The sequence below is a fragment of the Pocillopora verrucosa genome, chromosome 6 (genome assembly GCF_036669915.1).
Source record: "Pocillopora verrucosa isolate sample1 chromosome 6, ASM3666991v2, whole genome shotgun sequence".
Lineage (NCBI taxonomy): Eukaryota > Metazoa > Cnidaria > Anthozoa > Scleractinia > Pocilloporidae > Pocillopora > Pocillopora verrucosa.
In genome coordinates, this window is record NC_089317.1 from 7,089,234 (window position 1) to 7,114,060 (window position 24,827).

General features: G+C 37.1%; 1 protein-coding gene across 1 annotated transcript; it reads left to right on the top strand.

The window, feature by feature from the left end:
- The first annotated feature begins 279 nt into the window (after positions 1-279).
- Positions 280-23,725, top strand: LOC131783103 (uncharacterized). The gene is made up of 20 exons (XM_066167926.1): positions 280-407; positions 2,510-2,857; positions 6,956-7,210; positions 10,184-10,456; positions 16,465-16,515; positions 16,795-16,883; positions 17,080-17,135; positions 18,109-18,287; positions 18,643-18,753; positions 18,876-18,894; positions 19,019-19,049; positions 19,780-20,083; positions 20,255-20,365; positions 20,813-21,003; positions 21,695-21,817; positions 22,059-22,129; positions 22,669-22,709; positions 22,798-22,894; positions 22,971-23,070; positions 23,454-23,725. Exons 1-20 carry the CDS (start codon positions 341-343, stop codon positions 23,517-23,519), a joined length of 2,583 nt encoding a protein of 860 aa, XP_066024023.1. The 5' UTR covers positions 280-340; the 3' UTR covers positions 23,520-23,725.
- The last annotated feature ends 1,102 nt before the right edge of the window (positions 23,726-24,827 follow it).

A 24,827-nucleotide genomic window follows, 5' to 3' on the forward strand; every position in this document is an offset into this window, starting at 1 on the left:
TTGCGTGACTTTCATCCACGCGCGCGTGATCGATATCGGTGTCTTTGTTCTCATTCGTCACATTCGCAAGTTTCACGCATAGTTTAATCTGAATGGAACGTTTCTCCGAAAGAAAAGTTTCTACAATTCATGCAAATGTCCTAATTGTCTAACATAAATGGGATTTTTTTCCATAAATCGCACCATCCGTCATGTTGTTCAGGCAATTTGCCGACAAGGATCGTGACACCCGGTCCCAGTCTCAAAACGAATTAGGGCCTTATAGGCCATCCCGTCAAGTGACTTCCAGAAGATTTTGGCCCATCCTTCCTCGTTGAGGCATCAGCAAAGGTCTGACAGGATGGTGTCTTTGCGTGATTATAAAATTTACTTACTCTTTCTTCTGCTGGTAAAGTTTCACGGGTCAGGTAAGTGTGAAGTTATTCTCCCGTACAAAGGATTTGACAGTATTTTTTTTACCATGTGCCATTTTAAGCTTAGATATCGAAAACGCCGACCCTTTATTTATGAACGTGATTTTCGTCAAAATGATTTCCGAACTCCAAGGTTGCTTTCAACAGTTTTTGTATTTCAAAATTTAGATATGATGTTGGGATTTCAATCGCGTGATAAATGAAGTCTGAATAACTATGATGCGATAGAAATCAAGAGCAAATGATTTTATGTTTCAAGTGTAACGATACCATGTACGTTCAGAATTTAACATCAACATTGAAACTTCGAAGTGCAATATTTTCTTAATTAGTGTGAGTCGTCTTTTTAGCCATGAGGAAAGTTACTGCTTTGTCAGGTGGCTTTCCATTACAAACATAATGGCTGTGCAAACTCAGAAGAGAGTTGCCATCTGTACATAAACTCTCTTCCTTTCCATCCATCACTCATTATTGGGAAGAGCTGTTACCAATTTTCCAATCAGTATTGGTTCAAACAATAACCTCAGCAAGGATAATTGCTGCTAGCTAAGTTGAGTGTGACTTTTCCTCCAGGCAGCAATCATGTAAAGAAACTTCCCAATGTGCTTGGATGGATAAATGAGCATTGTTTGCTCATACCTACATGCATGATTTGTCTGCTTGGCAAGTTTTTAGCTTTATGCACATATAAGTGTGGTATCCCACACCGGTAGTGGATGACTTATTTTTGTTGTATATTTAAAAACAGTTAAAGAATTACCAGGATCAAACTTTTTGAAATGTATGTGAAGATATCTTTGCTGATGTATATACCTACTGAGATTTACTTCAAGCTAATTTAACAACAATAACAAAAAGATTTGTAATAAACTGCACAAATTCTGATAGGTAGGATGGTTTCTCTCACTAGTGAGAAATTAGCATCTGACCAATCACAAGTTGTAGAAGATATTTTGACCAGTGAAAACAATGGTATGGGTTTTTTTTTTATGCCTTTGTGGTTTGGGGGCTTGCCAAAATGAATGAAAGTGAATGTCAGTGAGGTTTGCTGGTTGCAGACAACTATAGAATCATGACTTCAAGGTTTAAAACAAGAAGTCAGCCATTGATGTAAACAAGTTAGATTTACTAAGGAAGATGATGTCGGAGAAAGCCAGACTTCATGAAAATTGGTGAAAATCATTCTGATTTCTCCTTATGCAAACTGATTGCAGTCTTTGTCTAAATCTATGCCTTGATCAATCCCTGACATTTGCAATCCAAAGAACTAAAGTGGAATCTCCTCCAAAATGGTACAAAAGACTTAAATTTGTAGATTCTGACTCAGATAAGAAAGCATTACAATCCACCTTTGCGATTTGATTCATGCACATGTGAATGAGAAAACATTTATGTTTTAAATTGGCACTATAATTCCTATAATATTAATGCAAGCTTTTCATTCAACTAATTTGTTCTTCACTTTTGCCTTTACTTTGTTTCAGCAGTAATGTAAATGTTGCTCTATTTTCTGCAACACACACAACCCACATTTCCTCAAATTACATTATGATTAGTTTTTGCTTGTACAATTTTTATCCACTCATAGTCTAGACAAAAACTTGCTTGTTCCTTGCTCATGATTTTATTTTCCAAAACTTGTGAATAGAAATTACATGTTCACACTTAACTATGAAGTATCTAAGTATATTTCTTACATGTCTCAACCACATTTAACCATTTTTGGAACTTAGTCACACCAATTTAAGTATAATATTAAACTTGGAAATGCACTTGTCCTAAAATTGTTGTTTTTGTAAGTAGAAACAGACCTTTAGAGCAAATAAACCAAAATTTATATTGTTTGAGAAGTTACACAAAGGCACAAATAGTTACACATTACTGTTTGAACTATGTTTCTTAGCAAATGAAAGTATATTTCAAGCTGATTGATATCAATGAATACCAATGTAGTGCATATTTACACTTATTGTTGTTACTGCTTACACTAAAAGTGCCTCTGTGGTGGACTCTATTTTAGCCCTTCTTCCTAAATTATATCGTTACACATGTAACTAAAGGGCTGAGAATATTATGTTTATGGTTGTCTATTTTAGGGGGTATGGATGTGCATTTCACCCAGGAACCTTCTAATCCAAGCTACTTTATCAATGGTAGTGATGCCAATCTGGTGTGGGACTACGCTGATCCACATAACGAAATTCAGTACATTACCTATAGTGTTCTGGTAGATGGCACATTTGTCAGAATGATTTTTAATGACAGTGGTGGTGTTCAAGAACATCCTAAAATTCCTCCATCTTACAAAGGAAGAGTTAAAATTGAAGGAAGAGCTACCCTGGTTATCAAGAACATTAACCCTGGAGACAATACCGAATTTGAATGTGAATTGATTGGAGACTTTTTGTATGTGGTACAAAGCACAGTGCAACTTATTGTGGCAGGTATGTATGACAAAAGAAAGTCATCAATAGTCAAACATAAATGAAATGCATTCAACTCATGTCTGTCATATTTCTGAGGTCTGGAGAAAGTAATCAATAGCATAAATATGCGCAAACCTTTATATGCTGGGCTGAAAGTAGCTAGCTAACCCAACTTTTGGGAAAAATAGTGCTACTTTTACTTGGCATGCAAAACTGGCAGCACTTCTAAAAGGAGAAACAAAATTCTACCATTTACTTTGCTGTCTCTCAAGAGTAAGAAATGAAAGTGTTATCAGAGAGTTATTGCTTTATTCTTCTGGCACCAACTACTGGGTTACTCTGTTATGCATAGATAACTATAATATTAATATGAGTACTAGGATTTTCTTCAAGTAAAGCTGTCGATGGTCAGTCAAAACTAGAAACAATCTGACTGGTTGCATGATAAATCAATGAAGGAAAATATTGCATGACCAATCACAGGCAGCACGTGAAATTAATTTGGTGTATAAAAAATCATATCGCTTTTCAAGCCTTTTAAAGAGACTCGTCAGAGGGAATGAAAGTCAGCATTGCATCATTAGCAGCTTTCTGAGGATTAATATGATGATCTTCAAGGTTTGCAGATGTAAATTTCATTAACAGATTGGTGACTTCCTCAAGTAATTTCTGACATTAAGGAGCAAGTCAAAACAAAATTTTTTAAAGTTATGAAAACAATTAACCAATGAAGTCTGCAATCCAAGCTCTTTATCCTCTGTGAAAGACACTGAGCATGGAAACAGAAAATAATTCGATGATGATCAATGTGGTCCGGCAGGAATGTTGTTTTTAGCAGATGTTGTTTTCATGGAGGTCAGTTCAACACCTTTGTTTTTGTTGCTGACTTTGGTTTCCTCACTGAGAAACTGGCTGAATTCCACAAAAGCAACAATAGACCAAAAGTATTCCATTTCAATTTACGGTATGAAACGTTTTAGGGAGCTTACGTGTATGTGACCATCCTGGCTCATGAATGAAAATTGTTTGCACTTACCAGCCATTACGTAATCTTCTTTCTTTCATTTATTTTATTTATGCAGTTGCTATGTTGTGTTGGCTTATTTTAATTGTAATGTGATACCTGTCACATTACTTCTCTTTCCAAATTGTATTATGATAGAAAGATACCAGGTTATTATGGCTCAAAAGGGGCAAAACGAATCATCATTTGCATTTGGTGTGTGTAGCCCAAAGCCAATCCATGTCTCATATTTCACTTGTACAAAAAAAAATCAAGTGTGAGACATCTTGCTTTTTTGTTTTGTTTTGTTTTGCTTTACCATAAGAAGGCAATTCTTATTCATGTATCACTGCCATCTTAGTAACAGATTTGCCAAATTTTTTAACATGGTTCTTGTGTACCCTCTCGATCAAGGCGGACCTAATTCAACCCTAAAATGAAAAAGTACTGTAAATATGCTAAAGAATACTTGAATCTCAATAAATTGGTTATTTAAGTCTTAAAGGCTACTTCTTGATCCTTAATAGCAATGGGAATTAAGCTGTAAATTGGAAACCAAAGGTTCTGAATGAAGTGAAGCTTTGTGACATCTGGTCAAAACCCCCTGGCATATATCATTTGCAAGTATTATATATCTACAAAGTACTGTTTAGCGTTTTATTTAAAAAAATTAAAATTACTTTTCCTGGTAAAAGAGAAGCATAATCAAGGAAACTTCACCTCCCACTTTGGCTCATGCCTTCTCTTTTAGTGACTGGTGGAATACTCGGCTGGAGCTGGGGGGTGGGGGGCAGGGAATTTGTTTTGTTGTTTCTTGTTTCTTCGGTAGTTTTCGTTATTTTCTCGTCCTTTAGTCCTTTCCTGTTTAAGGTTCTGAGGTCAATCGACTCTAAATAAAGAGGAAAATGTGTATTTGTGAAAAACTTTAATTTAAATTATTTTTGGGACATGATGCATTCTCGAAGCTTTACGGAGGTCTGTAGAGGTGACCCCCAATTTCCTGATGTCACTGTGAACTCTGAAAGATTCTAGTCAAATATTATGACTATTATGGACTCAGGAAAAAACCAATAGCTCCATTCAATTTTCAAAATCTTAAAGGGAGGCAGCTGTTTGCACACACTTATAAGGCAAAACGCATGATAATGGTCTTCCAACTAAATGTAGCTTGTGATATCTCGCACTGAGAGCACTTAGCTATCATTACATTTGATTGAAAGGCTGGTGTATCCATTAATGATAATTTCATGTAGCATCAGCTTTATTTGCATGAAAGCTGTTTTGGATTGTGGTATAGATCTATTGAACACTTCCACATGATGAAACCAGTTGTGCTATGTAACTCTCTTAAGGCCCTTGTACCTGACAGATTTTTGGGCAGAGCTAGAACCTTTAAGTCTCGAGTATAGGTCATTATAAATTTAAACAAAATTACTTAGAATTCTATAATGGTTGCTGGTTTATTCAATAACTCCTTCCAAGATTTTGTAGTATTATCAACTGGATGACAAGCTACATCAGGACCCCAATTCTTGTATTGTTTAGTAACTGTGGATCAAGTTGGCGTATACTTACACTAACGATATCTTTGTTACAACTTCAGTTGGAAGCTCTCCAAATTGTTGGCTCTTAAATTCTAAACAAAGTTTAATAGGGCCTAATACAGTTGAGTGGGAGATGGAGATATTTGAAGATGCACAACTAGTATTATTCATCTTTAGATAGGACTTTTCGAACAAGCCGCTCCATTCTCAAGGAATCTATATACAGTTTCCTCAACCTTTAACATTTGCACAAAGCAAAGTGCTACTCACTATTAAAAATCAAGTTTTTTAGTCTGTCGTTAAATTAGATTTCCTCCTTTCACCAATACTCTCTCAGCTACTCTGGCTGGCAAGGAATGTTCTGCATTTCTTACTCAAACCTTTTTTTGCAACAAGAATATTACTTCCAGCACAAAGATGAATCAAGTAGTGTTTTTGATGTCGCCTTTCCACTTTCTGCTTCTACAACTCCTTTCCCACCATCTCTTGTAGTTTCTTGATGAATATTAGCATCTCTTGATGGTCTAGAAGACAGTTTCTTTGCTAATGTCAAACGAGCTCAAATCTTGTGTCGATTATTACTTAGAACTGCTTAGCGTGGATTTAAGCCGCCTTTTCCCTCTCCAGTTTTTCTCACCCAATATTCTGGGTACTGTCTGTTTTCTGCATTTCACCAAAACTAAGACTGGACCATATGGTTTAAACATTTGATTGTTTGCTTGCCTATTCATTTGCTTGCAAGTGCCTCTGTTTGCCTCACATCACTTTAGTTTTAAGGACCAACTCAAATTATCTCGATCAATAAAACAAGTTTTAGCTCAAATTGTTTAAATTGGTCTCCATTCAATCCATTCTTAATGCAGGAAAGTAAATTCGTTTTCTTTGCATTTGAAATGGGCTCAAGAAAGTTTTATTTGCGGGTTTAATTCTTCGAACTGCGGAGGAAAAGTCCAAAACTCTCCCTTCTGTGACTCCCTTTGCAGAACAATCATGACGAAAAATCAATTGATTTAATGTTTGACAAAGGAATGATCAGTACAAGGAGATGAGTAAGGTCTTTTAACTTTAAGAAATGGGCAAGCCGCATTCAGCATGCCACTGGTATATTCTTTTTATTGCGAAGAAGCCATAGTTTCTCTTTCATTAAAATTTCAGTTTTCTGGTTTGAGGATGTCTTCTGTAGATTCTTTGTCAGACCAAGTTCCAAGTGGGGTGTGGCTTGATTGGCTCTGTTCCTATTTGTTTGAGCAGGGGCAAAAATTTTATCCACAAAAATGGAAGTAGCTTAGAAACCAGGGTCCTTAGCCTAAAGAGTGACTTCCTGAATCAGCCCATAATTCCCTAGACTGGGGCTTTGCTTTATAATTTTTCTTGTGAGCAAGTTCTTCAGTAGCTAATGCCAACAGGTTAACTTGTGTTGAATGAAGTTTGAGCTCCCTTATTCTAGGTGGTTGTTGGGGACCAACTGCTGGCTGCTTTTGTCTGTTTTATTGAAATTGGGTAAATATTAATTTTAATTAAGATTTGCTACGCTATACGAGGAATGATATAATCTCTTTTACCTTTCAGAGGCACTACTTATAAACATCTCTTTAAGAGGAAAATATCACATTGAGGGATCCCCTGTCACCATGGCCTGTGAAGCTTCTGGGAAACCACCGCCGGATGTGGCATGGATTAAAAATGGAGTACTGGAAAGTTCAGGGAAGAAAGCTACGTTTTTAAAGTTCGATAACATAAACAGAAGAGATGCAGGACAATATACATGTCGAGCCAATAACTCAGTGGAATTCACTTCTATTGATACATCAATTGTAGTTCAGTGTAAGTACATTTTAACCGTAGTTTTCTATTTCTGAATCTACCCTATTTACAGTGCGAATCCTGTTATTGGGGTCAGTTACCCCGAACTGAAAAATCTGTTCAAAGGTGACAGGAAACAGAATTCCACATCAAATCTTTTTCGGCTTTGTATTCAGTGATCCCAATTATTGGCTGGGGCAATTGAATTTACGTGGAATCATTGCTCATTTTATGTTACTCAGGAGGATGCGACATTTTTTGCCAAGTCATTGCTTTAGCTGGACTGTGTTTAACTCAGAAAATGGCTTAAAATCATTTCCGAATCATTGTGACAATCCAAAATTCGTTCCGTTTGACTAGCGCACAAGGCTAGCGGATATTCTGATTCTGTGTGAGGGCTCTGGTTGGGGCTTAATGGTGTGACGATAGGTTTTCTCTTAGCGGACGGCACAATAACAACTGGGGGAAATAACTCGGTAGAGACGACTCGGCAGCGAGAACGGAAACTTGTCACGATTTCCTAGTACACGGAGATCTACTTCGAGCAAGCTTATACGGACGTCAAGGATAAGACAATCTTTGGTTCCACAGTACTTTTATTCTAGGTCAGGCCAACAAGCGACATGACCCCTAGCATACTCTAGTTTGTAATCATCGAAGCTGTACAAGGTACTTGCTTAAGAACTAACTGGTGTGAGGTGCTATTGTTACAAAAATCGTAATATTTGAATAAGGACACAAAGGAGCGGAAAAAAGTCTCTTTGAAGTTAAATGAAAACTACTTAAATATTCCATCTGTTTCTACGACAGAAAGAATCTCAAAATTAAAAAGACGGATGCAATAAACTCTATGCCATTAAAGTAGGAAACCTAGGTGCGAATTTACAGCTCTGGTATAGAAAACAATACCTATCTTAATTGCAGTAGCGCAGCTCAGGAAATAAAAACGGAAAAGCAATTAAAAGTTTCTGCTTATCTATGCAAGATTGGTTTGGAAACCATCACATGAAAAGAAATTAAATTTACGCGTATAAACTCAGCTGCTATCTACGATGAAAACCAATGTTTCCAGAAAGACCATTAACACTTATATTTACCTAAAAAAACCATGTAATAAATGACAAAAGTGCCGACAAGCAGGTGCATGTGATGAAAGCGAGTAACACAAAAATCTATTCTAAAAGCTACTGTGGTTTTTATACATTTTTTGATTTTTTTTTTTAATGAAAGGACTTGAAATGGTTAAATGTGAAAGTTTACGAATAAATATGTTCCGAATAACACACACGGGAAAAGTCAGTAAATTTTCCCGTAACAATGGAAAGATGAGAATTGGTCAAAATTCTTTCAGCTGAGAAATTACAGTTTTTACTTATAGCTGGGATCAGCTAATTGGCGCGAAAATCGGCTTAAACTAAAACTGCATACCTAAGATTTGCGCACATATTTGCATGTGTGACATTCGAGATATTATTTCAGGGCGAGAATCCATTTTATATTTAATTATTCGTAAGCCTTGCCATCTTATACTACATACTCGACTGCCAAATAACACAAAAGTGACGGAGTGCATTATGGAGTGATTACAAGCTTCACTTTTTTTCTCATTTAAAGACACGGAAAGGAACGACAAAGCCTGCACTTGAGTAATTGATTTTTATGACTTTCTGGTTTTGTAGGTTGTGTAACCTGCAAGCACTAAGCCGCCCCCCTATGAGAGATATCTAATTGTTTCGACGTTCACATTTCCTCAGATATTGGACCCCTGTTGTTCAATACAACGCAAGTTTATTGGGGTCCACATCTCACCCCTTCATCATTCGTTATTTCATTTTAGTGGCTCACAGCCAATTTGATTCAGTCATGGGTCTATTTCAGGTAAAGAAAAAAAAAACCAACCAAAAAAAAAAAGGAAAAACAAACAAAAACGACGTAAATGCCCAGAAATGGCATTTCGCCCAAGCCATTGGGATTGCAGCATTAGGATTTGCTGCTCTCACCAATCACATTGTGGCATTAGGTTTTTCAAAAGAAAGATATGAAGTTTCTGCTGATGGAGTGAAGTGAACCTGTTAAATTCTAGTGGAAACTGGCTGCTTATCTTGATACAAGTAATCCAAATTATTGAGACAGAATTTCCAATTTCCAATTTACAAAAAACATTTACAACAGAATTTGAGAACATCAGGGAAATTATACTAATAACAGCACTCATCCGCCTCAGGCCCAGTGAAGATTGTTGAGTAATCGTTTCAACCTCGTCTTGGAGATCGTTCAACAACATTCACTTCACCATCGGCAAATAAATATTAAATGTATAGTACTGTGCAAAAGTAACGCAAGAGAAGTGCGCGAATTTCTCTTTTTGTTCAAGTGAACTTTCGTCGCAATTCCGTGCGAAGGTTCGAGTAACAATTTGAGGTTTTTTTAGCAAAAGTTCCGTTGAACAAAGATGGCTATTTCGTCTAATTTTTCCTTTGAAACAAAACTTTATTGAAATTTCGTGATGAAAAGCGTCAGTTTACTACTTGGATAGACAAGAATCTGAAGATTCCGAAGAAGGGATCAACTGTGCCTCGTTCGAAGGTGATGCTGAATCTAAAATTTAATGATCAATACCCATAATTAAGTACTGGTTGTAAATGACAGTCAGCGACTAGTGTCGCCGCAAAAGACAACATGCGAGGCTTGTGAAGCTTAGCAACAAATTAAACCAACATTAAAAACCTTCGTGTTTGCTGATACTTACTTTTCCTCTAGGTTTTTCATTCATGTACATTTTCATTTCATTTTTCATGTATCCTTATGCACCCTTTAGACTTTAACAAGAGGTTGTGATCTATAACTTGTGGTTCTTATTTTCATGTACATTTTCATTTCATTTTTCATGTATCATTATGCACCCTCTAGACTTTTACAAGAGGTTGTGATTTATAACCAGTCGAAATGTATGAGCGATGAAATAAACTGACATGATTTGATTTAAATTTTTAGACAAACCTGAAGGTGTGAGGCTCACTACCAATGCTGCACAAAATACCGTCACTGAAGGAGCCGCTGTTACATTCAAGTGCATAGTTATGGCTGCTGTGCCACAAGTGTCAATTTACAAGTTCTATTTCAATGGCAGCCTCCTAAGGGAGAACAGCAACAGTGAGTATACTCTCAATAACGTCAATCGATCTCAGCACTATGGCGAGTACAAATGTGTCCCACATAATGACGTTGGAGATGGAGCAAAAGCCACTGTGAGACTTAACATAAAGGGTGAGTAGAAACATTTGAGCATTTTTAAGAGCTAATGTCAACATGCATCAGACAAACAGCGGCAAGTCACCCAAATTCGTTTTCTCTCCTACCTTCATATTTTGTAGCCCGATATGTCCGAATAATTGTGGTGTAGTTTTTTTGTGAAAATATATTTTAGTTTTTGAGAAATTAGTTTTTTCGTTCGACCACTCAAATATGCAAGTTTTCACCCTGAATATTACCCGAGTTGTGTGACCTCATGTAACGAATTTACTTGACCTCCGGTATTTCTGTCGGCATAATCCTTTGTTTTATCATCTAAACTTAATCCCCTGTCATTATTGAAGCTGGAAAAGCAATATTTATTTTTTGGTGAATATTTTTGTCCGACACACTTTCTATGTCGATAAGTAGCATCAAAACAAAGACAGTTTTAACAATGACAGATATGACAGAATCTACTGAGCTTCTAGCTTTTAAAAGACAAAAGGATGGTTATAAAGTTACTGTAAAAATTTCCTTGTGTATTTGTGTCGTTATATCGTGAGACGAACTCAAAGTCCGGCAAAATTTACTTGCTAGCGACTATGAAGTATACATGGTGTGTCTACTTGTCGCCACCGTTTACTGGCATAAATCACTATAGTTTGTAAAGAAATCTAACATAACCTCTTACCTTATTTATTTATGATTTTATTAGCTGTTTCGGTGATTAAGTTATGCTCTACCATATTTTAGCCAGATTTAATTTACAGTTTGTAAATCTTCTCCACATTATTATATTAGTTGCATGACAAACGTGACACATAAATTCAAAGATGAATCAACCTCCGAATTACGAAGAGATGGGTTTTTTTCCTCTCTTTTCATATCTATAAAAACCATCCAAGAATTGCTGTATTCAGAAAACTAAAATGTCCAGATCCATCAATGATTCCTTTGCCGGCGAAAGGTATGACAAGCATCCTTACATATTTCCGATCGCGCTCTGCTCTCCTGCCAGAACACTATAAATCTCAATAACGTTGAAGCAACAACCCGCTTTGAACTGCTAAGCTGCTACTGAAACAACGATTAGTGACCACAAAAGTAACATATTGTAATATTGTCCATTCAACATAAACAAAAATCTTATACAGGGTAAATATTCATTTGTGTTGGTATCAATTATTGCGTGACCAGCTTCTGATATAAATGGATGGGGGAAAACACGACTTCAAATCTGGGCTCCCGGCAAAAAGTAATACTCAAGCGTAATATAATAGCCGTAACAGCTTATTGGTCTTATAAAATCATAAATAAGAGTGTTATGTTAGATTTTTTCGAAAATTGTGGTGATTTATGCCTCGATATGCCAATAAACGGTGGCGACAATTAGGCGCTAACAAGTAAATTTTGCCGGACTTTGAGTTCGTCTCACGATATAACGACACAAATACACAAGGAAATTTTTACAGTAACTTTATAACCATCCTTTTGTCTTTTAAAAGCTAGAAGCTCATCGGTCATTGTTAAAACTGTCTTTGTTTTGATGCTACTTTTCGACATAGAAAAAGTATGTCGGACAAAAATATTCACCAAAAAATAAATATTTCTTTGCCAGCTTTAATAATGACAGGGGATTAAGTTTAGATGATAAAACAAAGGATTATGCCGACAGCGATACTGGAGGTCAAGTAAATTCTTTACATGAGGTCACACAACTCGGGTAATATTCAGGGTGAAAATTTGCATATTTGAGCGGCTGAACGAAAAATATCATTTCTCGAAAAATGAAATATATTTTCACAAAAAAAAACTATACCACAATTATTAGGACATATTGGGCTACAAAATATGAAAGTAGAAGAGAAAACGAATTTTGGTCGACTTGCCACAATATTTCAAATTTGTTCGATGGATGCTGACATCCTCTCTTAAGTACTTTTGATTTATAATCCAAAACAGGAAATATGTTTTATAACAGTTTACATTGCGTCAATAAAACTTCCCACACAATGAACCATTACAACCCCGAACAGGGAGGGATAAAGACCCTGGTAATGAGGTTGACGTGTTGTGCGTGACGATCGACACATGTGCTAGTTAGCAGTATTTTCAGGCAGATGTTGTTGATGTTCCTGATGTTTTGAACAGAATTTCGAGGATAGGGAATGTTTTCTTCAGATGTAGTGTATGATGTCAGTATCAGTTGAATTGATATGTTGTCAAAATGAATTAAAATATTGGTCTGCGAAAATGAGCCAAAATTAAAAAAAACCACAATGAACAACCTCGAGTCAAGATATCACCAGTCAATTATATGCTGCCTTCAATCCTAATAAGCCTGGGAAACTGCAAGTGGTGTTTGACTGCACAAACCGATACAAAGGGACATCGCTCAACGACCAATCACTCAGTGGTCCAGACTTGACTAACAGCCCGCTTGGTGTCGTCTTAAGAATTCTTCAGGAACCAGTACCTCTCTCCTCAGGCATTGAAGCCATATTCCATCAAGTAATGGTTGATCCAAACGATGGTGATACCTTGAGGTTCCTTTGGTGGCCTGACGATGACTTATCTAAGGAGCCTGTTGAGTACACCTTTTTGGTGGCACGTCTTCACCAAGTTGGAAAAATTTTGGTCTTCGAAAGGCGGCTCAATTAAGTGATCAACACAGTATTGAAGAACTTTTAGGTGGATGACTGTTTTAAATCGGTGTAACCAAAGAACTCGCCAGTAAATTGAGAGAAGATTTGTGTGTCCTATTGTCAAGAGGTGGATTTCAATTGGCTAAATGCTTGTGTAACAGGAGGCAAGTCCTCAAAACCATTCCGACCTCAGACAGAGCTTCATCAATTTTGGATTTGTGTTCAAATTCTTGTGTGCTTCCTATTGAAGTAACCCTTGGTGTTCAGTGCAACATGGATAGCGACATGTTTACTTTCAAGATGGTACTAAAGGATTAGGCCTTCACACGAAGAGGGATTCTATCAGTGACTAGCTCCATTTATGATCCACTTGGCATAGTATCGCCAATCACCTTACTCGCTAAAAAGCTCCTTCAAGATCTCTGCAAACAAGGACTCACCTGGGATGAAGAGATAGTGGGAAAGTAATGTCAGTTTTGGAGACGATGGCTATGTGATGTACCTATGCTTATAAGAGTTGCCTTACCAATATGTTTGAAAACAATCGACTTTGGCTGGGTAAAAAATGCAGAGCTTTCACCACTTCGCAGATGCCTCTCAGATTGCTTATGGGACTGTCTCATATGCAAAACTCGTCCTTGAAAATGGCCGCACCCACTGCAGTCTCCTCGCTGGGAAATCTCGCTTGGCTCACGTGGAACAGATGACTATACCCAGATTGGAATTGTCAGCTGCTGTTTTAGCTGTCAGAATGAATCAGAAGTTCAACACAGTGTTAGGGTTAGTCTCCAGAGCTGTCCTTCAATATATTACGAGCAAAGAGACAAACGATTCTACATGTTTGTGGCCAATTGCCTGACAGTGATACATGATGGCTCAGAACCTTCCCAGTAGAACTTTGTGCCAACAAGCATCAACCTAGCTGACGATGCCAGCAGAGAACTAACAGTAAAGGACTTATTAAAGAGGGAGGTTTGGTTCAGAGGCCCTAAGTTTCTTTAGGAAAGTGAAACATCGTAGCCCACCTATCCAGTCTCTTTAGTCAGACCGAGCGGTCAGGGTCAAGCTCGAACAAAGCATGTTACTCTCATAGAAGGGACCTCATGAAGGACCACTGAACCTAATGGTTCTTCAATATTCGTCATGGTTTAAGCTTAAGAAGGGAGTTGCTCGGCGTCTGAGATTTTAAAAAATTCCTTAAGAGCAAGAGGTACTTACAAGAGGATCCTGTTGATCCATTACCTTGTGGACGGCTGTCGATGGACGAATTACGACATGCAGAGGCTCAAATCATCACATACGTGTAAAAATTAGCTTTCTCGCCAGTGTTTAATGCCCTCCCAGACTTGAGCCTAGGCGAATCTGAGAAGCGTAAATTGAAGATTATTGGCTCATTTGGTTCAGTTTACAAATTGAGACCATTTCTGGATGGAGCGGGAATATTGAGAGTCGGTGGTCGGCTTCAAAATTCTTCATCAGATTACCAATCGAGGCATCAATTGCTGTCACCTTCAAAGCACCATGTTACCAAACTGCTCATTATAGATGTTCATTAGTCTGTGGGTCATCTAGGTCAAGAATATGTCCAGACCAGTTTGAGAAAAAAGTACTGGATCTTTAAGGGACGGGCTGCTCTTTGAAGAGTACTCAGTAACTGTTTAACATGCCAGAAACAAAATGCTGCAAAGGGCCAACAATTGATGTTAGATTTACCTGGCAACAAGCTTATTCCAGATAAACCCCTGTTTTCTAACGTTGGCATAGATTCCTTTGGCCCACTGTATGTGAAGCAAGGCAGAAGTACAGTTAAAAGCTATGGTGTCTTTTCTCTTGCTTAACTATCCGAGCAATCCACATTGAAGTGACCGAGTCTCTGGAAACAGAATCGTTTATTCGCGCTCTATGCAGATTCATCAGCAGAAGAGGGACGCCAAAAATGATAAGAGGTAACAATGGTATGAACTTAAGTAGCGGAGAGAGAGAAAAATCCCTGAAGCCCTGAACAACTGGAATCAGTAGAAGGTAGAAGTTTTCCTTCATCAGAAGAACATCAAAAGGAAGTTTAATTTCCCTGAAGTATCACACATGGGAGGAGTCTGGGAACGCATGATTCGTTTAGTGAGAAAGATCTTAAGAGCCCTTTTTAAGCAACAATTGGTTTTGGAGACGCACTGCCAACGTTGATGGCAGGAGTTGATGGAATTCTCAATGGTTGACCATTGACTCTTAACAATGGCATGTAGTTCTATTGATTCACCATCTTCGACTAATGACCATTTGTTACTTCGATGGCATTTAAATTTGCCACCAGGAGTCTTCGTTAAGAATGATTTGTACTGCCATCGTCGCTGGAAGCTGGTTCAATACCTTCCTGGCGTATTTTCGAGGAGATGGTTTTCGTAATATCTGTTAAATTTGCAAGGACGGCAGAAATGGATCAGACCACGTCATAGTTTTGCTGTTGGTAACCTGGTTTTAATTCCTGATGAAAGAGTTCACCCCAGTCGGCGGCCTTTGGGTCACGTTCTCGAAGGTCACCCAGGAAGGGATGGATTTATCCGATCCGATGGCCCAATACTTAAAGTAAACCTAAGGGGTTGGAATGTAGCAACTAGAATTTGAATTTCTGTCTATTGTCAAGTAACTGCGGAAATATTTTATATTGTTTTTATATATTTTTTTTAACTACTATTGTGATGTTCTGTTTCGATTCAATTAAGCCCGCTTTTTTGCATGAGTTTGTGTAAGAATTACGTAGTGCTGGTAGCACTTTATTTCTCGCTAGTACAAGCTTTGGTTTCGTTACATACTTTTCATTACTAGTTGATTTCAGATAAGTCAGTCTTTTCGTTAATTTTTGCTAGCGCCGTGTTACTTTTGTTTAAGAGTTTCATTACCAGACCTGATTACGCCACAAATTGTAAGTTCGTTTCTTTCTTATGTAGCTCTGTCGTTAGTCTTGTTGTTATATGTGTACCTAGATATTTGTATTAGTATTCTATGTTCTATTGAGTTTAACACTAAAAAGGTCAGTTTTGCTCTAAGATTTTATGGACCTCTCTGTAGTTCTCTGACATTTTGGGTACTTTTTAGTGATAGTGTTGACAATGATAATAATTATAATGATGATGATAGTGATAATAATATCAGTGATAATAATATCAGTGATAATAATATCAGTGATAATAATATCAATGATAATAATGTTGGTGACGATGATATGAATAATAATAACAGTTTTAGGAAGTATAGTCTATCATACCCTGAACCTCCGTGAAAAAAAATTACTTAAGCTAACGTATTTTTATTATCATGTGATTTGAGGTTGGTATGATGATGACATAAAATTTAAAATTGCTTGTCGATCATTTTAAAACGTATTTTGTTTTTTCCCAGTTCAAACAGTTTCAAGTACAGTTGCCACCTCATCCCAAACAACTCCCGCAGGTAAATGTTCTTTTATAGGCGTTTTCTTTTTTTATTACATGTAAAACTATGTAATCATAATAGCATGTTCTTTAGTGTTACAAAATGAGTTTGAGTAAAAGAAAAAGAGTGAATTAGGTCACTGAAGGCCTGGAACTTAGCGAAGGACTGTAGACTCACAAACAGTCATAACAATGTTCAAGCTGAATTATTGTTAGATGGAACCACTTCTTGGCAGTTTTTGTGAACCAAAGCTCTTCATGTTTTTCGTAAATGTAAAAGGACACGGCTTTTCTTCAGCTTCAGAAAGCACAGAAGTTTACCTGACAGCGACGATACAGGGGAACTGTAGCACACGTTCAGAAGTTGCTGCGAAATTTCCAGAAATGGTTAGATAATCTACTTGATCTGTGTACCGTAGTGTATAGAATACTGCCATGATATTTATCATTAAAAGGGAATCTTAATCAATCTATTGTTGACCGAAATCTCAATATTACTGTTAAAACAAAATGACATTTTGAACGATCTTCAATTACGAAACAAGTATTCAAATTTACATTTTTTCTTTAAATCTGCTTTTAGGCTTGTCAAATTGCCTTTAAGTTTGGCTGCTCATCCGCCAACACCGTGAACACCAGGTAAGGTGCAGTTTGTCTCAACACTGAAACAACAAACGCTAACGCAAATCTGTGTTCTGGGGCGGAGAGGAGCTTTATCTCAGTTTGGCGTATTTTAGTGTTAAAATTGATGTTTCTGCTCTAAAAAATCTTAGTTAATGCAAAATAATCTACATTTGAAGTACATTTTATTTAATGTACAGCAACAGATTGACACAGAATGACATGAATTAATTTTATTTACCTTGGTTTATTAGATCAAAAATACTCTTTTGGTTAAATCTCAATGTATTTTAACACTTGAAAGTCACCAAAGTACAAATAGAATGCCGAATAGAGAACCATGCCGTAAAGAGCACAATGCATAAATTATGACTGATTATGCAATTGAAGCCGTGTGGTTACTCAATTTTTGTCACGCAAGGTGCGCCTTCGTCGAATTGCTCTCGCTGTAAACTCTGTCCTTTCGGTAACATACTTTGTTTGGCGCTGGATTCTTTCTTATCTTTAGGCTACTCATTTATAATAAGTCAAAACAGACCACAAGACGCCTATATCCCCAAGAGTAACGTTGCGTAACTTAAGTACTGCGGTTCTCCTAACTCATAACCTGTTTAACTATTTCTCAAGCAACGTTATTTAAATTAAGGTAGCGACAATTTTTTTCACAGAGCAAAGACAGAAACAAGGTCCTATAATGAAAATGTTATTTATTGTAACAAATGGCTTTGTATTGTAATCGTAATAAGCTTTCAAGGGAGAGATAAACAAATATTAGGAATAGGAAATGTAGTTATATTCTCCAAAGGCGACAAATGTTTGAATAGGTGAAGAATGTAAAAGCGGATGAAGAAACTACTTGCAAACCTAAATGAACTCTTCCCACGATTTCATTTTGTTTAATACAGACTGTATAATCACTCATAACTTATGCGTCTTACTCTTTTCGGCACGGTGTTCGATTCGGCATTTTACATCCTTCCCCCTTACCTAGGTGTGGTAGTATTGTTCTCGACTTCATGATGAGGTTCAATCGAAGTGTAGTCGTCAGCAATGTTTTGACTGTCCTGTTGGATGCTGCAAGGCAAGAGAAATTCGGAGGTTTCAAAGTCGATCCAGAATCAATTAAACAAGTTTTTATAACCACAGACGGCTCGGAAAGCACAACAAAAAGTATGTTTTACAAAGAAATATTATTGTTAAGTGTTTACACGTATTCGTCCGAAGATGGACATTTTTAATTGTATTCCGTATCTGTTTAATTAAACAAGTCATTTCTGTGAGTCATATATTTCCAAGTTTTATTTTCGTCGCTGTTGTTGTTTTTATTAAATTAAACAAAATCTTACTTTTAAAAATTATTATAGAGAGAGTAGCACCTTGCTTTTCCTTAGTACCTAGCCAGTTCGAGTGAACGGTTTTCGTTCTAGAGCATAAGCTATGTAGTGAGAGCAGTGTATTGACCACGATCACTGTAAATGTTGTTTGAATGTTATCTGATCAAGCTTTGTAAACTGAATCATTTTAGGTCCTGAGGAATGTAACTGCTCTTCTAACAACGTCTCGTTAGCCATAAATGGGGTTCTTGCCTTCACAATCGTTCTTCTAATTATTTACATAATCTGGCTACACAAGAAAGGTAGGGAAAAAAATTCACAATCTATGATAGAGGGTTTGGCTGCAAGATTCTTTATTAAGCAAAAGCAAATCTTGACCCACATCCACATCATTTGTCTTTTTTTTCCTTTCGTTCTTTTTCAGGCGCTGTTGGGAAACAGAGGTAAGAATTTGGCACTTGGATTGTGTCGATGTAATGTTCCAGATATGGTATCATCGTATAACAAACTTCCACTTAAACTGATTCTTTGCTCAAAATAAATATTTTTATGCTTTCTCAATTGTAGGACTTATGAAGATGAAAGAGGTGTTTCCTACGTAAGTTACAGCTAAGACATTGAGGTCATGTTAGTGTGGCCAGTAATTATGTAATCTCTAGAAGGAAATAAACGCTTGCAACAAATAGGAAGGAAAAAAGGTGTAGTTCTACCAAAAAGGCATAATGCATTAATGACAGGCACAATAAAATATGGGAAGAAGTTTGACTCGATAGGATCTTTGTCCTGGGATCATGTCCTTTACCAAGCTGCTCCATCGATTTTCCTTCGGTTGTCCCTGGTTCAGCTGCGTGGTTTCACTTCATAGATCGCAAACTGGTCTGCACCCGGTTGATATTTGTTTTGTAAATAATTTTTTTTTCACGCCGTTTTGGCCGTCTCTTTATCTTGATGCCTTATTTTCAAAGCGTTAGTCCAGGAGCTTAGTACAGCAAGAGTTTTTTTTCGTGTGTGCATTTGTCAAAAAATTGCACCACCAATCGACAATCTTCATGTTGCAGTTTGTAGCTTCAACGAATATGCTATGAACCTCGATCACTGCATTGGACATGATAGTTTCAATGGCAGAGAACAAAGTGTTAGTAATAATAAATATTACTAATATATAAGGAAAAGAGATTATAAACTATTAATAATCTCTTGTTATGAAATAATATAAACGCTTGTCTGATGAAAACGGGTAAACTGATTTGTATGAAAATGTAGGAAATTTTATTGGGATTAATAACAGATTTGTATATGAATACCTTAACGGTATGTTGGTTTAATAGAATGAAACAGGATTAGAAGATAGCGAATCAAGTCTACCCGATTCAGCAAAACTCACCCAGCCTCCTGCGGAATACATGGATCTCATAGAAGTCAACAAACATGATAGAAAAGCACAAAGTACCGCTTCAGGTGCTGATTACGTGCCTCTTCATCCGTTAACACGCTGCTGGGAAGTTTCAAGACACCACGTGACCATAGAAAAAATTATTGGTAAAGGTGCTTTTGGTCAGGTTGCCAAGGGAACAGCAGTAGGACTTCGAGGGAGTCCTGAAGCGACCAAAGTGGCTATCAAGATGCTTAAAAGTGAGTTCTTGAACTGTAAATTGAATGGGAGTCTTGGCCTACAGTCATATACTGTTACCGGGTTACCGTAACTTTTTAGCTATTTGTGATTGGATAACTTATGTCGCTATTTCGACATTTTGTATATTATTCCCGTAAACCAAATTTTACTCCTTGTTTTTAACGCTCCAGAAAACGCCACTGAATCGGACAAGAGAGATTTGATGAAAGAACTTGACACAATGAAGCAGCTGAAACCACATCCTTACGTCATTAAACTTCTGGGATGCGTTACAGAATCTGGTAAGCTTTGATTATGAGGTCCAATTTTGCTGTACACATTTTGCATCTGATTTACTTTGTAACGCTTTCTCGTCATTGATAATTTGCTTCAATGGAAGATTCACTGCTTCACAATCGCGCACAACCAACAACCATCACATATGGTAATTTTATCCTTTTTTAGCTAACAGCGACGCTCTTGGATTTGCTGATAGACGAAGACCAAATATTTGCCATTGTACAAGCCATTCTGTTGTATAAGCAGAATCGCTTTTTCTAAGGGAATATTTGGTCTGTACCTTCTTATGAGATCGTTACAAAGTTTTCCAGCTTCTCATCGTAAAACTACATCTTGTTTTCGTACGATTTCTTCAAATGTATTGACCCTGACTGCTATTTATTTATTTTACTTATTGCTAAATTTTTTAGAGAGAGAAATATCTAAATGAAACTGTTTAATTTCTTCAGAACAGCTGCTGGTTTTGATTGAATATGTGCCTTTTGGGGATCTGCTGGGTTACCTGAGAAAGAGCCGTGGATTAAAAGACACTTACTTCCAAGACCCGGATATCAAACCACAAACAAATCTGACGTCACAGCAGCTAATAAAGTTTGCTTGGCAAATTGCTGATGGAATGAGTTATTTGTCCTCAAAATCTGTAAGTTCATTAAAAAGGCACCAAAGAAAAACAATTCTAAAACCTTCTTGTAAGGTGTATCGTCATGTTAAGCTATGTCTTGCATAGAAAAATACGTCTTCACAAGATCACGCCCGGGATATGCAAACGTATTCTTACCGTCTTGTTGAGGCTATTCCTTTAGGGCCAGGAACCCTACCAATTTTGACGTCATCACCTAAGTTGTATTTCAGTGTGCGAATGGCGATATTTGTGCATCGCTGCAAGTGTACCTCATCGAAATAAAATATCTGGGTTTTTCCCGTGTAGGCAAAGGCAGAGACGTGAATGAATAGGATCTTTTATTCAGCCTAAACTGAGTGTGCAACGAATATCCATTTTACTGACAAGAAAGAAAAGGAATCAAAACTTGAAATTAAAAAATTCGTCTTTGGTTGCTAAACTGCTACATTACAGAACCCTATTTCGAATAAAATCTTAGATAAGCTTTCTCTGAAATAATTATGTATTGCAGAAATAAAGTGGTTTTCTTCTCTTTGGATTATGGAACAGCGATTATAGTAATTTTAATTTTCTGCCATCTGGAATAAAGAGAAATACACACACCATATTATGTCGCTGGATATTTCTATTTTCCTGTCAGAACCATTTCATTTCAGTTCTTTTTCTTCTGGAATCCCTAATTTTTGCTCTCGGATCAATGCTTTCTTAGATCATTCACCGAGACCTTGCGGCTCGTAATGTGTTGGTTGGACAAAAGGAAACGTGTAAAGTGACAGACTTCGGAATGGCCAGAGATGTCCAGCAGGAAAATATTTATGAACGAAAGACTAAGGTAATTAAGAAAGAGGGGAGGTGGGGGCGGTAATACATATCGTTCAGTTTACTGATCCTTCACTCCATAGTTCTGTTAAAGCTGATATACTCCTGATTTCGATCACAAAATCCTTGGACGGGACCTTAATGAAAATATTAGCCATGCGTACACGAGTGTAGTTTTAAATATCACTGTCTTTGACCGGTCGCTTCCTATAATTTTTTTAACTGTTTCAAAAAGTGATATTTGAAATCTTTAGGGCCGTCTTCCCGTGAAGTGGACAGCTTATGAGGCCTTGATGTATGGTAAATATACCACGAAAAGTGATGTGTAAGTATACCCGATTATTACCCGTAGCAATTTTCCAACAAGTTTTACCAATAGAATAAGAGAGAGGGTAAGTTTTGGGCTCGGTAATGAAATAGAGAAAGATGTTCCTCATCCTCTCACGAGCGTTGGACAATGAAAAAATTCTTGACTCTTCACGAGGAATCGAACCTCAGACCATCGGATTCCGCGTTCCGATGCTCATACCACTGAGTCACAGGAACTCTACGGTGAGCTAGGTCTATTACTAAGTTTATTTGACACGCGTCCTGCATACTGCAAGGATCAGTAATGTCGATAGAGTCATGTTTGTACATAAAAATAAGAGAGAGAATCGGAGCGCGGAAGGTCTGAGGTTCAATTCCTCGTGGGGATTCCCACACTCGTGACAAGACGAAAAACATCTTTCTGTTAGTGTTATCAGTTTTAATAAGGACATGAATTCTATGCTTTGTCAAAGAATTCGTATATTTTAGTTGTCGTATATAATGTTAAAGTCTTCAGTCACCCAATATATATTTGTTTGATTTGTCTTTCTGCAGATGGAGTTATGGAGTTTTGCTGTACGAGATTTTTACCATAGGTAACATCGAATGGAAATTTATAAGGCCCTGTAGTTTTTTTTTGCTATATACCACATTTATATTTCGATGGTCTTATGGTTCTTCCAGGTGGTTCACCTTACCCACGAATGGATGGAAGAAAAATTGCAAACCTACTTCAGGATGGATACAGGATGCCTAAGCCACAACACGTTGATAAGGAATTGTGAGTGCTTTTTCAATTCGGTCTCTCTCACTCTACAAGGAAACGTTCTTTAAACAGATCATTTGAACAATACCAGGTATCAGATTATGATGAAGTGCTGGAAGAATGACCCAGATGCAAGACCAACTTTTACTGAATTGAAAACTCAGCTCAAGGACATGGAAACCCTACACAAGGTGAGAATTTTCTTCCGACCGACTGGCTTAGGCTCAGCTAATTAGAGTTTTAAACTTAAGAGCGTTTAGCTCAGATAGCGTAATTTTTACGAGGTTTGGATTGCATCTTCTTGTCATGTCACTGAAGCTAGAACTCCACGAAAAACGGGGAAGAAGCAAACCAGAATGTTCCTACGACAATTGACTCATTATGGTTATTTAAAAGATCGTAGGATTATTGCAAAACTGCATTGAGACGCACAAAGAGTAGCAGACGACACCATGAAATACTTTCTTGAATTTGTTTTGGTGTGAAAAACTGGCCACTTGTGAGGATAAACACTTATAACGTAAGAGGAACACTTTTTTAATGACGCTAATTATTATATCATTCTTTTCTGCAGAAGCTGATCAACATGACAATGTACGACAAGCAGTTGTATGCAAACGTCGAGGATTTAATAGTGTAGTTAGATAGATTTCTGCGGTATATGACCGGCTAACAGTTTGAGCACTTTGCCACAACAAGTTTCAAGACTGAATCACCTTTTCCTCACACGCTTACTTGGTAGAAAAAGCCATTTTGTGTGAAGCAATTAGGTTGGAACGTTATAACTCAATTGATTTTATATTCTTAAACGCTGTAACGCTTTTACTGATAAAGTATACTCTTTAACATGTTTAGCACCTATACGTATGCTCGACACAAGAGTTCAGTTTATTTCCTGACTCAATTCTGAAAGGCAGGACAGCGCGGAAAAAATCCAGTTAACTAGATTGATGAGATCCAGCTCAGAGTGCCATAGTTGTCTACATTTTTTAGTAAATTGCTGAAAAAATTGTTTTGCCGCAAAACCCGCTTGATTTTAGGAGAGCTATCCGGCGCATTTACCTGCGATACCAACTCGAAATACTTTTACACTGAAAGTATTATTAATTAAAAATTAACGTTATCCTAGTAAAAAAATTATGCTTGGCACATTACTTGATCAATCGTCTTAGCTTTGAATCAAAGTGCTCTGTGAGCAAACTCGTGAATTGACAGGTGACTTACATAATTTTTTGGATTATGTTTAGGGTTATCTGGCTTAGGGAATTTTGTGGTTGATTGTCATATTTAGAGTACGAGCAGTAGTTCAGTGTTCGCTAATGTAGCAAATCAAATCACTTTGGTCGACAGAAAAATATTGGTTTCAGAATGAATTTGTATAAGCAATAGTGTCAATTACTTTGGTTGACAAGCGGCCTAAAAACCGTCTGCAGTTAATTTTAATCGTTCACAAAAAGTACATAGAAAGTTAAAAGGTGAAGTATTTGGTTACAGTTAAACTGAACGATGTAACTTTTATTCAATTCATATCGGCTGAATTTTCTCAAACAATTTGTTCGTAGTAAAAGAGCGAGCGAAGTTTTAGTTTAAGTTCTACAACAAATTTACGCTCTCGGTGAGTCTTTCCGAGTCCGTTCAATTTGGACATTTGTACCGTAAATTGCACAATAGAAACTGAAGGAATTCAATGAAAAAAGGCCGCATTAAATCCCCGTTTGTTTCGTTGGAGTGTATCATTCGAATTTAGTTTTGGTGGAGGAAAGACCAGATTTACACACGCCATTGCAGCAAACAAACCAACAAACTCTCACAACTTCAAAATAAAAAAAATTGAATTTACTCGCATTTTTTCCTCGCCGTTTACTTAATGAACGGAGATAAATCTTCGTTCATGAATGAATCGTCGATAAGAGTGAATAATACTCTCGGTTAGACATTGACTGTTTTT

Excerpts from the sequence above, each read along its gene's own strand:
- LOC131783103 (XM_066167926.1), top strand. The coding sequence starts at position 341 with ATGGTGTCTTTGCGTGATTATAAAATTTACTTACTCTTTCTTCTGCTG. Across the intron at positions 16,884-17,079 it reads CTGCGAAATTTCCAGAAATG|GCTTGTCAAATTGCCTTTAA; the intron begins GTTAGATAATCT and ends ATCTGCTTTTAG. Across the intron at positions 22,895-22,970 it reads CAACACGTTGATAAGGAATT|GTATCAGATTATGATGAAGT; the intron begins GTGAGTGCTTTT and ends GAACAATACCAG.